At 41.0% G+C, this 16,764-nt stretch overlaps 1 protein-coding gene across 1 annotated transcript in view; it reads right to left on the bottom strand.

Moving 5' to 3' along the window:
* Positions 1 to 16,764, bottom strand: part of TTC39B (tetratricopeptide repeat domain 39B) — a 125,845-nt gene that overhangs the window by 42,965 nt on the left and 66,116 nt on the right. Inside the window, 5 exon segments of the mRNA XM_058695320.1 lie at positions 1,228 to 1,292; positions 4,858 to 4,925; positions 8,360 to 8,436; positions 9,405 to 9,536; positions 12,443 to 12,553. Of these exon segments, the coding sequence (XP_058551303.1) occupies positions 1,228 to 1,292; positions 4,858 to 4,925; positions 8,360 to 8,436; positions 9,405 to 9,536; positions 12,443 to 12,553 (453 nt within the window).

The raw sequence follows: 16,764 nt of genomic DNA, 5'->3' as shown, positions 1-16,764 counted from the left end.
TGCAATTTAAATATTAAAACAAAGATAGGCTTAAAATAAAAGAATATATGACATGTAAACACTAATTATTTAAAAAAGCATGAATAAATACATTAATATCAGATGAAACAGACTTCAAGACAAGAAATAATCATAAGGAGTTAAGTAGAGACATTTCATAACAATTAAGAGTTTAAGGGGTGCCTGGGTGGCTCATCGGTTAAGCATCTGACTTCAGCTCAGCTCATAATCTCACAGCTCGTGGGTTCAAGCACCGCATCAGGCTCTGTGCTGACAGCTTGGAGCCTAGAGCCTGCTTCGGATTCTGTGTCTCCATCACTCTCTCTGCCCGCCCCCCTCTCAAAAACAAATAGACATTGGGGCGCCTGGGTGGCTCAGTCGGTTGAGCGTCCGACTTCGGCTCAGGTCACGATCTCACGGTCCGTGAGTTCGAGCCCCGCGTCAGGCTCTGTGCTGAGTGCTCAGAGCCTGGAGCCTGTTTCAGATTCTGTGTCTCCCTCTCTCTCTGACCCTCCCCCGTTCATGCTCTGTCTCTCTCTGTCTCAAAAATAAATAAACGTTTAAAAAAAAATTTTTTTTAAAAACAAAAAAAGAAAAACAAATAGACATTAAAAAAAAATTTGAAGTTTAATTCATTAGAAAGACAAAACAATTAAAACACACATCAATCTAATAACCAAGGTTCTAAACACTGACAGAACTAACAAGAGAAATGGGTGACTCCAGAATCAAAGTTGGAGATTTTTACTCCGTGAACCAATGATAGAACAACTAGATAAAAGTCAGTAAGGATACAGAACATATGAACAACACTATGGCCCACCTCCATTGACTATTTAAATCACTGCAGAAAACTTTACCAAGCAGGGCACTGCTCTAGTCTGGACCAAAGACATACCTGTAATTTTAAATCTATAAATTGATTTTAGGAGAGAGAAACTAAGATTATGTAATTAGAAATTGTGTTAGTAGCACTTTTTTTTTTCAGCTATTTTTCTCAAAATTGTATTTAAACTTAAACTCTGTTGTCCTATAGCACTGAATACATACTCAGTAAGCCAAAAAATCAAGTGCATTTTCACCAACACCAAATAAAAAAAAAAACCTAGTCGTACTTAATGAGAATTTTTTAAAGTACAAAGGGGACATAGTATAAGAATCATTTAAAAATGAGATCTTAATAAATAAATAAATAAATAAATAATGAGATCTTAATTTTTAACTTACTTATATATTTGGTAACTTGTCCTAATTTTCAGTCCACCTTTGATGAAGTTGATCATATTTTCATCCTGAAAACAATTCAATGAAGTAATTAGATCACTTAGCAAAAGATTCTTACACTGTCCTCACATCTGGGTATTTGTTTGATTAGAACAAAACCCTCCCTATCTTTTGAGGACATAATCTTTAAATTGAAACATTCCTCTTGCTTTACATTTGAAATGCTTTTCTGTAATTGGTCTTCCACGTTAGATGGCAATAAAAAGAAAACATTTCAAAAATCTTTGCAACACTTCAAATAAGTAATTAAGGAAGTAATCCTTAGCAATTAGGGGCAAAATAAGTTAGTTCAAATCTACTGTAATAAACATCATCTACTGTGCAATTTTCTTCTGGGCTCAACAGAATCCAAACGGCTGATTTAAGGGATATGCTTTAAGGGCAAACTTTCCAATCCATCATACTCCAGTAAATGGAATGATGGTTCTTCTTTGGCAGGGTACTTTAGCATTCAATCTGTTTAACATTGTAAATTTCACTAATACATATTTCCAAAACAAAAATTATTGATCTGGATTCTAAACTGATTGGCACTAATATGCAATTTTGTTTGGTGGGGAAAAAAATCACTTTACTTCTCCTTGCCTCATGGTCATCAACCATAAAATTGAGGCAGGGGCCTAAATGAATGTCATCTTCAGGGTCAACATTCCAGGATTCTAAGAGAATCTCTTAACAAATTATATCCAAAACTGCTTAAAGGAAGTTAGTCAACAGATGGAGCTACTGGAGACAGTTCCCATATTTCCCATTTACGTGGACGATGTTTTCCTAGCCTATTGATAATGGAAAGCTGCTCTGGTATTTATTCACTGTGCACTTCAGCATCCCTCCGAAGCAAGAGAAAAACTTATTTTAGTATATAAGTTTCATTAATTATTAAACCTTTAACATTCAAATTATTATAAGCACTGATAAGTACAAAATTCACCATGCAACATAAATGTTCATCTTCTCATTTTAAGGAGCCTTATGCTTACACAAGTTCCAATACTGGCCAGGAAAGAATTTCTCAAACCACTTTAAAATCTGCCTCCAATAATAATATTTCATTTCATGATTCACCAAAAACATTGACTGAATGCCTGTTTTACACCTGCCATCTGAATGCAAAACCAGTCAAGAGCAATAAAAGGCGCTAAGGGCTAGAGTCAGGCACCTGGGCAGAGATATGCACAGGAGGTCATGAGAGCACAAAGTAGGGGAGGGGGGCATGGAGAGGCCCATAAAATTTCCAGAAAGCAACAGGCGCTTAAGGCACAAAAAATGATTAGGATGGGGCCAGAGGAAGGAAGGCAAACCAGATGTGAGCTTCGCAAGCAAAGGGAAACTGAAGTAGAAAGGCAAGGAGGCGTTAAAGATCATGGCGTGTACTTGGCCATCTGTGTTTACGTCACCCAGCGCTGCTGCAGAAGCTACTGCAAAGACCGCAAAACCAAGGAGTAACAAAGCTACCTCTACCCATGCCACTCAGGTATGCGTCATACATACCTGCCAATAGCATCTGAGCACATGGTAAGGGGGGGGGGGGGCATAGGGAATTTGCGAGAAGACACCAGTTTAGTTTGAAACCTCCCCCACTTCTGATATTCTGATACGGAACCACTGCCACAGTCGGTGAGAGCTACGAGATGCTAAAGCAGAGAGGTGACAAGGTGAGATTCTCGTCTCTGAGAGGGGACGCGGCTGCACAATGGACAATGAGCTGAGGATAAGAGAAATTAGAGCCAGAGGGTCGCTGGGTTGCCATGCAGTCTAGAGGAGAGCTGACGAACACGCCCACTAGAACAATCAGAGAAGGAAGAGGAAGCATGGTAAGAGAAGCATGACCATTAAACTGGATATGGAGGCATGAAGAGGAGGGAAGAGGCCTGCATATCTACCGGATGTTTAGTTACAAGTCCCCACAAATAAAACAAGCCTGCAACTCCCAGATTTGATTGTCAAATCCCCATTTGGAAAACACATCAGAAAAACTGGGGACCTCCGTGACCAGCATTATGTTCACTGAAGCAGTAAGAATGCAGTTTTCAACCAGCCTTCAGAATACGTAGGGTTTTAGAAAACAGGGTCATAGACCAGACTGATTCAATTTTACTAAACCAGAACCCAACTTAAGGGGTAAGCCTCCAGGAAGAGAAAGGAGAGAGAGGAAAGGGGAGGGGAGGGGAAGAGAGGAAAGAGAAAGAGAAAGAGAAAGAGAAAGAGAAAGAGAAAGAGAAAGAGAAAGAGAAAGAGAAAGGAAGAGAAAGGGAAGGGAAGAGAAAGGGAAGAGGGAGGGGAGGAAAGGGAAGAGAAAGGGAAGAGAAGAGAAAGGGAAGGGGTGGGGAGGGGTGGGGAGGGGAGGGGAGGGAAGGGAAGGGAAGGGAAAGGGAAGAGGGAGGGGAGGGATGGGAGGGGAGGGGAGGGGAGGGAGGGGAGGGGAGGGGAGGGGTGGGGAGGGGAGGGAAGGGAAGGGAGGGGAGGGAAGGGAGGGAAGGGAAGGGAAGGGAAGAGAAAGGGAAAAGGGAGGGGAGGGGAGGGGAGGGGAGGGGAGGGGAGGGAAGGGAAGGGAAGGGAAGGGAAGGGAAGGGAAGGGAAGGGAAGGGAAAGGGAAGAGAAAGGGAAGGGAAGGGAAGAGAAAGGGAAGAGAGAGGGGAGGGGAGGGGAAAGGGAAGGGGAAAGGGAAAGGGAAAGGGAAAGGGAAAGGGAAAGGGAAAGGGAAAGGAAAGGGAGGGGAGGGGAGGGGAGGGGAGGGGAGGGGAGGGGAGAGGAGGGGAGGGAAGGGAAGGGAAGGGAAAAAAAAGAAAAGCAACTCTTAATACAATGTAAAACATTGTAATTGAGTAAGATTTTCAATTTTACAATTGCATTTCTTCCCCCTTACAATGTTGACCCCACCTCTACCCCACTGTATCCATCACTGCCACCCATGGTGCCATGAGGTTAAATCCAAGCGGTGGAAAATAAAATGTTAGGCAAGGTACTGGCTGTAACAGTTCTTAGAGATAAAATTAAAATGTCCCAAAAGAAAGGTATTCATTGTTTGGTTTAGAACTTTTTAAATCTACTCTTCCATAGGAAGAAATAAAAGTAAGAAAGGGGAATGAGAATAGAAAGGGGAAAAATAAAATCCAAAGTTATATATGAAAAGCCTAGCGCTCAGTGCATGCATACCTGAGCTTTGCTGAAGCAGCTGGTGTAAAGAAGGGAACGGCCAAGGATGAAGATGTGTCTTCTGCCCAGGCCATCCCGCGTGTAGCCCTCACCATTAGGAAAAGCAAAGGCGGATAATCTCACGCTTCTCATCTAGAGAAGCAACCAGAAAGTAGGTGTGGTGGTTGCAAAACAGTTTCTTTACAAGGCAGTGGTTCCCAACAGACTGAAATTCAAAACAGACTCTAAGGGCATTTGTGTAGGAACAAAGCTCCCTGGGGTCTTTTTTCAGCCCAAGTTTATCAGAACGACAAGTATCTTCTGTTACAACTCTGAGTCAAAAGAACTGAAGCACTGACATAGAATGAGCCACATTTTTTCTATGTAGTGCTGGCAGGCTTCCCCAGAAATACTGATTCTAAGCCAAACATTCATTACCTGCACAAACGTGAGTGCTGCTTTCTGCAGGAGACACTCGGCATAACAGATTTCGGCATGCATTTCCTCTATTAAAAACAAATAAAATTATATTAAGGAAAATCCTATGTCCACAGTCATTGCTCTGAGATTTCAGAAAAGACTGATAGATCAATGAACCCAAGGGAGACACAAAAATCTAGCTTGTTCTGGTACTTCCACAAAAGGAGGATGATGACCTCAGTTCTCAGACCCTCAGCAAGATTTTTCTAGAATGTGTAAAATGATTTAAGGAAGTCATCTTTGGCCCCATTCAAATAGAACTCCAACGAGTCAGGCACTTGGTGCCAGAGCCCCAAACTCAGCTCACAACAGGAAACCAAAGTTTAAAAGCACTTAAAAAGAAAATTATTTAACACTAACAGGTAAACTTAACACAGTTATAAAGATTGAAAAAACAATCTTCTGTTTGTGAATCCTAGCTTCCAAAATACGAAGGTATGATAGTCATGGTGATGATCAGACACATTATTACCTTAAAGAGAGAGCGCAATTCTATGGAGTTCTGCAAAAAAGTACGGCCCTGAGTGCCAAGTCATGACGTGATATAAAAAGAGTCAGCATCAGCACCACGTCAGGCTATTTTGATCATGGAGAGATCTAGCACAGGAACAAGGCACTCACAAAAAGGACTGTGTAAAGCTATGCATATCCCAGGGACAGATGGAGTGCCCCAAAACACATGGCCCATCTTCCTAAACAATACCTTGTACTTGCAGAGATTAGGATAGGAGAGAAACCTTTGCGTTTTTGGGTAAACAAAATCAGCAGCTTCCTGTTTTATCCATGGGATGCAAATTGGCATTTTACTTAAGGAAACGAGCTTGGCGCATTTAACAGCCTGGGCTAGGGGAAAGGTTCTGCCGTGTACTAGGTATCCCTCCTCTTCCTGGTGGTCATCCCTCCTCTCCCTGCGGGTCATCCCTCCTCTCCCTGCCGGTCATCCCTCCTCATCTCCGGTCAGCTCACCTCTCCCTCGGGTCATCCCTCCTCTCTCTGCTGGTCATCCCGCCCACCCCCCGTCCATTACCTCATTTATAAAGTCCAGCTCATAATGTCTCTACTTCACAGCTGAAGAATCAAGTGAGGTGCTGCAAGCAGAGCTCACTATTCAGAGTAAGCGCTCCATTTTTGTTTGCTACTTTCGCTACGATTACTACCCTTGGCCCTCTGGATTTACTCAGCGTTCAGAGGAATAAAAGCAGTCTTCGATTTTTACAGTCACCTGAATTTCCTCTTCTTTCTATGTACATTTGTAACAGAGTGGGAACAGTTTGGAATTTCCCACTTTGAAAGCCTACTCAGTACCCCAGATTGCTGGCTTGGGCATGTGCGGGGAAGGCCCGGTGAGAGCACAAGGTGTGTAAAGGCAGGAGTGTGAAATGAGTCCGGAAAGGTAAGTCGGGGCTGAATTATGGACAACCTTAAGCGTCAGAGGCTGGGCTTGATTCAGTAGGCAACGCTGAGTCCGTGCAGAGGTATGAGCATCCAAAGGATTAGACGTATCAGGGTGAAGTTAAAAATGGACAAATCTAAGAGCAGCTCAAGGACATAATGAGAAGACAGAGCTGAAAGGTCAAGAAAATTTGAACTCTGTAGACTATACGTAAGTATCCTTCATGTTAAATCCCTTTCCCATCCTAAGTACTGCATGTACATATCTATTTTCAAAGGAAATCTGAAAAACATTCAGGGCAATATGCCAGGCACGAGAGAAGAATGGGTGTGTTCCATGTTAAACCCACGAAAAGTTTAATTAAATATACTGACTCCTGCAGACAACCAGCCACTGAAGGATGTAGATGAAAATTACCAAGAGGAAAAACAAATCACATACCAAAGCTACAATGTTTTGACATGCCTCCTTGAACACAAAGTCTGTTTGGGTTGCAGTGACAGCCAAACTCATTAGGAATAAAATGCAACTTAATTTATAAAAGTCTTGTTCCTTCACTCTGTTTGATTTATATTCCTCAGTTCTCAAAATTAGCCATTTGGCATTTATGAGTAGGTACCTTACCAGAACATCTCTGAATCATAAATTCCTTAGTCTACTGAAGGAAATATCTTCAGCCTGCATTAAAATGTTAATTAAACATGGCTTTGGATGTACAAGTCTAAATTAACCTGTTTTTCAGAATATGCTATAGTCACAAGCTCATTTATTTTTATTATATTCTAATTAAGACTTTATTCTTTAAAGCAGTGTTTGATTCACAGAAAAACTGAAGGGAAGGTACAGAAATTTCCCATGTATCCCTTGCCCCATGCATGCATTACCTCCCCCGTTATCAACATCCCCCACCAGAGTGGTACAATTGATGAACCTCCATTCACACCTCATAATTACCCAAAGTCCACAGTTTACATTAGAGCTCATTCTTGGTGTTGTACATTCTATGGGTTTGGACAAATGTATAAAGACATGTACCCATCATCATGATATCATACAAAGTTTTTTCACTGCCCTAAAAATCCTCTGTGCTCCATCTACCTATTCATCCCTACACCCCATCCCCAGGCAACCACCGATCTTTTCACTGTCTCTACAGTTTTGCCTTTTCTAGAATGTTATATGCTTGCAATCATCCAGCACGTAGCCCTTTCAGATTGGCGTCTTTCACTTAGTAATATGTATTTAAAGTTGCTCTATGTCTTTCTGTGCCTTGATAGTTCATTTCTTTTTAGCACTAATTAATAGTCCATTTGTCTACATGCACCACAGTTTATTTAGCCATTCACCTACTGAAAGACATCTTGGTTGCTTACAAGTTTTGGCAATTACAAATAAAGATGCTGTAAACATCTACATGCAGATTTTTGTGCTGGTCCTAAGTCTTCAGCTCCGTTGTGTAAATATTGAGGAGAGTGATTACTGGTTTGTAAGGCCAAACAAAGCATGTACAGTTTTGTAAGAAATTGCCAAACTGTCTCCCCTAAAGTAGCTATACAATTTTGCATTCTCATCAACCATGGTGTTTTTGATGTTTCAGATTATGGACATTCTAATAGGTGTATAGTAGCATCTTCTCGTTTGTTTTATTTTTTTAATAATTAGGAAGAAGTAACCTCCTACCTTATTCCAGATTTTCTAAAGTGTCACGTCAAAGACATTATAAAAAGGTAAGAACGCAGCACCATCTATTTTCAAGATGTCTCTCTCAGCCATACATGAACACTCTGTTCCCTTTACTACAAGCCTACAAGAAAATGTGTGAGGTACAACGGAAAGAGCTGTGGCTAACAGAAAGGCAGGTGGAACCTCGCTCCGCTAGGTGGGTAATCTTGAGCCATTAACCCAACTATTAACAGTGGTCACTCCTGCAGGGTGAGTTATGGTGGGAAAGAGAAAAAGATACTCCATTTACTTTACATTATACGCTTAAGTATTGAATTTTAGGAGTATGATCACGTTTTAACCTTCCCAAGACAGGGAAACATTAATCTTTTAAATGAGTCTCACCTTCAGTAAGCTGTTCCAATGAGCCCCTAGAAAGAAGACTTGAGAACGATTCCACAACTGTGCATTTTTTCCTGTATCTGTGGAGAAAAAGTAGAAGGGTGGTGGGAAATAGAAAGAAAAAATAATAATAAATCAGGCCGAGTTCACTTTCATTGGACATTCATTTCAGTCTCAGTCATACCAAAGAGTTACCAAGGAGGAACTGCAAACCTCAAACTCTAAACCCTAAAGGGCAGAGAGCACCCTTTTCAACACTGTGTACCCGGCACCCAGCCCTGAGCCGATCTCCTGTGGGCACTCCATCCACACTTACTGGACATGTGAGTGGACAAACTCGCACAACACAATGAACACTAGCCCTGCCAAGCACCTGCACGATGCTGAAATCAGTATTTCTCTGGTAAGAGGCACCCACAGGTTAAGAATCGACTTAGAGTGTGATATTGGGAAACTCTTCATTTGCAGGGTTGCAACATAATTACATGAGGATATAGTTTCACATTAAGTGTCACCAGTGCTGGTTAACAGCTGTTGCTGGGGTCTTGCTATACACACAGAGCAAAGATTAAAATAAAACTGAAAGTCCATCTCATTTTCACCAACCAGAAGTGTCCAGGTATGTCCTTTTAGACAAATAAAACTCTCCCTTCCGAACAGGCAGCATCCGCCCATATAAAAAAAGAGAGTTCCTTGCTTGGCCTGGCTTGGCAGGCAGGAGCTGAATTCATCTGCGCCACAGAGACCCTTGGGAGATGCTTGCTGTGACTGAAGTTACCAATGGGAAAAAAAAAAAGGCGGGGGGGAACCGGTGGAGGCACAGATGCCAACTGCTTGGCCAAACAAGAATCTTCTATAATTCCCAACAGGAACTTTCAACTCTATTAGATACAACTACGTGAGGCCAGGAGGCTTGGAAGTACAAGTCCCTTACTACAATTGTGGCCACCTCCAAACAGAGCTTTCCATCAGAGTGTGACACTCACTCTGTCACACAGACATAAAGGTTTGTAGTTGCATCTCAAGTATTTAATTACTCAGTTCATACTTTTGGCAGGTCTGTAATGCATCTTTCATGGCAGAAATGCCATTTTGGATGTCCTGTTGCTCGAAGGTCAGGACGGCCTGCAACACCACAATAGTACTGTAGCCCAAGGCATGGTACATACTCTCCTTAGCCCTGGGGGGCAAAAAAAAAAAAAAAAAAAAAAGGAATTAATACGTTTCAATGCAGTTTAAGAGCATTCAGGTCTTGTCTGATACTGACCAGAAGAAATCCTAGTAAAAACATATCATGACTTGTATAGCGATAAATTTTACTCCTTCACCATAATCACTGAAATAACATAGACTGTGAAAGACACGTCCCAAAAAAAAAAAAAAACAAAAACAAAAACAAAAACTCAAGTATCAAGGACTTTCCAAATTACGCCCACGCAGGCAGCACTGAATGTTCCAGGTTGAAGCAAAAGCTGACAATTGTTTTTCCCCATTTCAGCACAAGGGGGCAGCCCGCGGACTCTTTTAGTAGAAAACATTTCAAAGCAAATCAATTTTTCCCAAACACCGGGAATCTACTTCCTATCTTTAGTGCTGACAGAAGTACTAAAATACAGGCCACTGGAAATGTATTTTGGGACAGAGAGATTCTGATACATTTTTTGAAAGATAAAGACCCATTTTTAAAACCGGTTCATCTCCACTCCCAGCTGGAGGCCAAAGGGAAGCAAGACTTTTGCAATAAATTAGGTTGGCCACAAAGGGCCCAGACAAAAGTACATTCTAGACTTCGTATGTAATCTAATCCCATTATCCACAGTTCCTGAATAAAGTTCTTGATAATTCAAATTACTAAATTATCAGGAAGAACTGCTTAGACTCTTACGGGCATTAATTAGTCTTAAGGGGGGGCGCCTGGGTGGCTCAGTCGGTTAAGCGTCCGACTTCAGCTCAGGTCACGATCTCGCGGTCCGTGAGTTCGAGCCCCGCGTCGGGCTCTGGGCTGATGGCTCAGAGCCTGGAGCCTGCTTCCCATTCTGTGTTTCCCTCTCTCTCTGCCCCTCCCCCGTTCATGCTCTGTCTCTGTCTCAAAAATAAATAAACATTAAAAAAAATAATAAAATAATTAGTCTTAAGGTATGACAAATCCCAGACTCTCAGACTGTGAAAACCTTACCATCTCTTTTCTCAAAACTTCTCATCGTGTTATTTACAAGACTCAATTAGTTATTTACAAGACTTGAAATATTAATGCGCAGTTTTGTTTTTAATTCAAATATAATCCACCACAGCCCACTGCTATGCAAAATAAACACAAGCCACATTCTTCTTTTCCCTCATGGAAATACTCTAAACATCCTTCGGTAATTTGCAGTTTGTCCTGAATAGCAAGGTCACTGGCTGTTCAAAAGACCACAAAGAGTAACAGCAGCCCAAAGTTAATCATGTATTGTGGTCTTAAACCTCGCATTTTATTTTTTTTTTAATTTTTTTTTTTTAACGTTTATTTATTTTTGAGACAGAGAGAGACAGAGCATGAACAGGGGAGGGGCAGAGAGAGAGGGAGACACAGAATCTGAAACAGGCTCCAGGCTCTGAGCTGTCAGCACAGAGCCTGACGTGGGGCTCGAACTCGTGGACCACGAGATCATGACCTGAGCCGAAGTCGGATGCTTAACCGACTGAGCCATCCAGGCGCCCCAAACCTCGCATTTTAAACCAAAAGCTCCAAGAGGGAAAAAAAAAAGTATGCAAGTGGGAAAACCTATGTTTAACAGTGAAACATGCATCAAGATGAGAGAATCTTGACTAAATAAAATACTCAATCACTTCTTGTCATTCCATGTTACCACCAGCTGGGGTGTCTGAGGCAGAGGAGAGTGGGGTCTTGTGTGAATAAAAAGTGAAGGAGACAGGCAGGCAGGCAGGCAGGCTGAGAGAGGAGAGACAAACAGAAAAAGGTAGGCAGGCAAAGAGGAGGAAGACCAGGAAGCAGAGACAGAAGATGGACAGAGAAAGAAGTCTGAGGGTCTGGGAAGGACAGAGGGAAACGAGGCAGGAGACAGGCAGGGTGGACAGTGTTGGAGACAACACTGGGCCATTTTCTCGGGCTGTAGCATCTCTTCTATCCTCTGGTCCTAACCCCTGAAATACTATGTGATCACAGCTCTTCTACATCTTAATAGAACTACCACACCAGCTTCTCGGGAGGTAATTTCATTTTCTTTATTGAAGTAGGTAGTGACACACAATGTCATTTTAGTTTTAGGTGTGCGATATAGCGATTGGGCAATTCTATACATTATGCAACACTCACCACAATGAGTGTAGGAGGACTGAAGGTCCATGATCAGAATCACATTACTCTACCGACCAAAGAGATTTCTGCTGTTGTACCCGAGCAACCTTCTAGAAAACTGTTATTAGAAGGTCTAAGTTTCATCCAAGTTAAGTGTTGCATTTGAAGGCACAAGGTATGATTACTCCTGTCCAGCTACAGTCACACTGTGGAGTTGGGGACAGTGCTCAAGGTGACACCTAGTAAACGGGCTAAGCACAGGTTTTGCTGCCACATTTGAACAATTAACAGGTATCATCAACTGAAATTAAACTGCTTAACTTATTTATCACATAAATAGGGAGTCCAAATAACATTTTTTACTATCTTAAATTTCTTTTAAAGAAAAGTTTTTAACATTTGAGATTAGTATATTCTAATTTTTCCCATCCCCATTTCAAAGGGAACTTCTGTCAAAGGTATTTAAGCTTTAGAGGCATATCCATTAAAGTATCTCACTGGAAAGAGCAAAATGAAACTCCACAAAACTATATGAGACGACAATATTTGAACACATATAGAAATTAAAATATGAGAATCAGAAACTTTCTACTGATTAAATTTGGAAAAAAACAGATTTTTTTTTTAACTGGATATTAAAACTGACCAAAAGTAAGGCGTCTCAACCAAATTAGCTTAGAAATATTCAGGTGGCAATGCAGATATGCTGACTGACAAGCAATATATCAAAGACTCATCAGAAACGTCTGTAAAAATGTATTTTATCTAAAAGAAATTAAGTTAATTACCATGGTCGAAGCAACTCTAAGGCATCCGTGAATTTGTTACTCAGAAATAAGTTCAATGCCACTGAACATTCTTCTAGGCCACACTTGAGATCCACCTTCACTGATGTTGACCTAAGGATCAAGAAAAAAATACATAGCATTTCAATAGCTTTTACTATTAGAAGTTGTTGCGGGTGTGTGTGTGTGTGTGTGTGTGTGTGTGTGTGTACCCTTTGGAGAAAGAAAGACTGGGATTCTAACCCTTCTGAAACCTTCTAAAGCCTTCCTTATCTGTAAAATGGGAATACCACCACCTTCGTGAAAATGTCATGAGGATGGAATAAATCAACAAATAAGGCTGATAGCCCTCACAAAGACCACAAGGGTGGGAACTACCTTGATTCATAGGACAGGGAAAGTTATTATCTTTTAGTTTGATTATGCAGGGGGAAAAAATGTGCTTCAGTGGAAAACTGATTATCATCTAGACCGTAGAAGAGACTCCTTCAGATTGCTTTTGATTCTATAGGAACTATCTTGCAACTCTGCACATTGTGTTTTCTTTTTTAGTCTTTTTTTTTCAATGTTTATTTTATTTCTGAGAGAGAGAGAGAGAGAGAGAGAGAGAGAGAGAACGAGTGCATGCACGCAAGCAGGGGAGGGGCAGAGAGAGAGGGAAACACAATCCGAAGCAGGCTCCAAGCTCCAAGCTGTCACCAAAGAGCCGGATGTGGGGCTCAAACCCACAAACCACGAGATCATGACCTAAGACTAAGTCGGGATGCTTAACCGACTGAACCACCCAGGCCCTTTGTGTTTTCTTTTTTAATTTGAGTATAGTCAACACACAATGTTACATTAGTTTCAGGTATACAACACTGTGATTCAACTTCTCTATAGTTATGCTAACTGCTCACAAGTGTAGCTACCAGCTGTCACCATACAATGCTATTATAATATCATAAACTATATTCCCTATGCTGTGCCTTTTATGCCCATGATTTATTTGTTCCCTAAGTAGAAGCCTGTACCTCCCACTCTCTTTCACCCATTTTGCCCATTCACCCATGCCCCTTCCCTCTAGCCAACCATTAGTTTGTTTTCTATATTTATGAGTCTGAATCTGCATTTTTTTTGTTTATTCACTTGTTTTTTAGACTCCACATGTAAATGAAATCATGATATTTGTCTTTCTCAGTCTGATTTATTGCACTTAACATTATACCCTCCAGGTCTATCTGTGTTGTTAGAAATGGCAAGATCTCAACCTTTTTATGGCTGAGTAATATTCCATAGTACATATATACACCATCTTCTTTATCCATTAATCTGTGGACACTTAGGCTGCTTCCATATGTTGGCTATTGTAAATAATGCTGCAATAAACATAGGGGTGCATATATCTTTTTGAATTAGCGTTTTCGTTTTCTTTAGGTAAATACCCAGTAGTGAATCATATGGTATTTCTACTTTCACTTTTTTGAGGAACTTCCATACTGTTTTCCACAGTGGCTATACCGTTTTACATTCCCAGCAACAATGCACAAGGGTTCCCGTTTCTCCATATCCTGGCCAACACTTATTATTTCTTCTCCCCCCGCCCCCCCCGCCACCCCCGCCTTTTTTTAGGCATTCTGACAAGTATAACTGATACCTCACTGTGGTTTTGATTTGCATTTCCCTGATGATTAGTGATGTTTAGCATCTTTTCATGTGTCTTGGTCATCTGTATATCTTTTTGCAAAAATATCTATTCAGGTCCTCCAACCATTTTTTTATTTTTTTTTATTTTTTTTTTTCAACATTTTTTTATTTATTTTTGGGACAGAGAGAGACAGAGCATGAACGGGGGAGGGGCAGAGAGAGAGGGAGACACAGAATCGGAAACAGGCTCCAGGCTCCGAGCCATCAGCCCAGAGCCTGACGCGGGGCTCGAACTCACGGACCGCGAGATCGTGACCTGGCTGAAGTCGGACGCTTAACCGACTGCGCCACCCAGGCGCCCCTCCAACCATTTTTTAATCAGTGTTTTTTTAGTGTTGCATCGCAACTCTGTAAATCATAAGTAACTGATAGCAATGCAAAGTAACTGTTGTCTACAGACATGTAAACTCAGTAGGCAGGTTCAATGACCTTTTCTCCTTCGTGTAAGGAGTTAGTTTTGCTGACTTCGGACATTAATTTCAACGTTCCTTAAGTCCATATAAATTTGTACTGTTTTGATTTCTCCTTTGAATCTATTATAACATCCGCCTAGCTCCCTCACTGATTAATGAGTTAAGCAAAATCTTTAACATGCGTTCGTTTTTATGTTTGTATAATCATTATGATTTTACCCTTTATTAAAAATTACCTGTTAGTTATTTATGGCTGACAGAAGTTTTGCTCTTTAAAATTAGAGCCCTCTGCGAAATGTTTTGTGTAACAACTTTTAACAGGAAAATATTTCGGCAAGTAAATGAGCAGTATGATGATTTATTTAAAAGTACTTAAAGTCGAATTTCCATGCCACCAACCTCTCCAAATTCATGCCTTCAAACATGAAAACAAAATCCCACCTCAGTTACTTTTCTAGCAGCAGGCTGGCTAATGTAGGTGTTCTGAGCACATTTAAGGTAGGCGAGACTAAGCTATGATGTTCGACAGGATTGGTGTATTAAATGGATTTTTGATTTACAGTGGGTTTATTGGAACATAAGCTCATCATAAGTCAAGGAAGACCTATAAATGTTGATGCAGTAGTTACCTAGGAAACTATCAGATGACTTAGAGGTTAACTCTGAGGGAGAAAACTCCTACTTCTAAAGAAAGCTCAGATTTCCATAAGCAGGGACATATGGAATGAAAGAGTAATGTGAAAAATAAATGCCTAAAGATCCTCGGAAGTTATTTTCAACCTCATTTCCATTCATCAATCTTCAAATTATTGCACCCCGTCTCTGTACGGTGAGAGCCGAGTCTTGCGACAGGCTGCCAACTTCAGGAGTGTTACGAACACACTCACAAATAGCTGAGATTTCAAAGGCAGACTCTGAAATGCTAAAGATCTACTGTACAGCTTAAAGTTCAATAAACCTGTAAGGACAGATAAAAAGCACTTTCTCGTGGTACTAAAGCATAGCTTTAACAGGGTTGCCTCAATAAATGATCATAAATGATAAAGGAACAACATACATTTTGAAAAAGAAACAATTAGTTACATTAATTGGAGAATAGTCAGGAAAAGAAAACATTACTTAGCAATTCAATGTGAAATTATTACAAAAAATATTAATGGACAGGAAAAATGTCATGATATATTAACTTTCAAAAAGCAGGTCACCAGGCTGGTTCAGTCAGTGAAGCGTGTGACGCTAGATCTCAGGGTTATGAGTTCAAACCCCACGTTGGGTATATAGATTAGGGAAAAATAAAATTAAAAAAAAAAAAAAAGGCAGACTACAAAAAAAAGGTGGAGGGGCAGGGCAAAAAATAATAATAAAATAAAAACGAGGTTACTAAATAGGATATTTAATATGATCCCAATTAATAAAAAATCAGTATCTCTATATATGAAGAAAAAAAGAAATAATATCAAAACACAAAAAAGTTACAGTGATGGTAATACACATTTTATTTTCTCCTTTGTGTTTTTCTATATTTCCTGAATTTTCTATATTCAACATTTCTTAAAATGCTCCTTAAGCCAAGGTTATAAGAATATTAAGTAGAAAAATAATCATACTACAATATTCAATGAAAACCCTATGGTTGCATCCATATCAAAAAGTATATGCCCAGGGGGTGCCTGGGTGGCTCAGTAGGCTAAGCTTCCAACTCCTGATTTCAGCTCAGGTCATGATCTCACAGTTGGTGAGTTCAACCCCCGCGTTGGGCTCTGTGTTGACAGCAAGGAACATGCTTGGGATTCTCTCTCTCTCCCTCTCCCTCTGCCCCTCCCCTACTTGTGTGCACTCAAGCTCTCTCACTCTCTCAAAATAAGTAAACATTACACAGAAAAGAAAAGAGAGGAGAGGGGGGAAGGGGAAGGGGGGGAGGGGGAGGGGGGAGGGGGAGAGGAAGGCAGGAAAAGGAAAAGGAAGGGGAGGGGGAGGGGAAGAGGAAGGGAAGGAAAGGAAAAGGAAGGGGAGGGGGAGGGGAAGAGGAAGGGAGGAAAAGGAAAAGGAAGGGGAGGGGGAGGGGGAGGGGGAGGGGGAGGGGGAGGGGGAGGGGGAGGGAAGGGAAGGGAAGGGAAGGGAAGGGAAGGGAAGGGAAGGGAAGGAAAAGAGAAGAGAGAAGAGAGAAGAGAGAAGAGAGAAGAGAGAAGAGAAAAGAGAAAAGAGAAAAGAGAAAAGAGAAAAGAG

Source organism: Neofelis nebulosa, chromosome 12 (genome assembly GCF_028018385.1).
Source record: "Neofelis nebulosa isolate mNeoNeb1 chromosome 12, mNeoNeb1.pri, whole genome shotgun sequence".
In the NCBI taxonomy this organism is placed as follows: Eukaryota; Metazoa; Chordata; class Mammalia; order Carnivora; family Felidae; genus Neofelis; species Neofelis nebulosa.
This window is presented reverse-complemented; position numbering and strand designations above follow the sequence as displayed.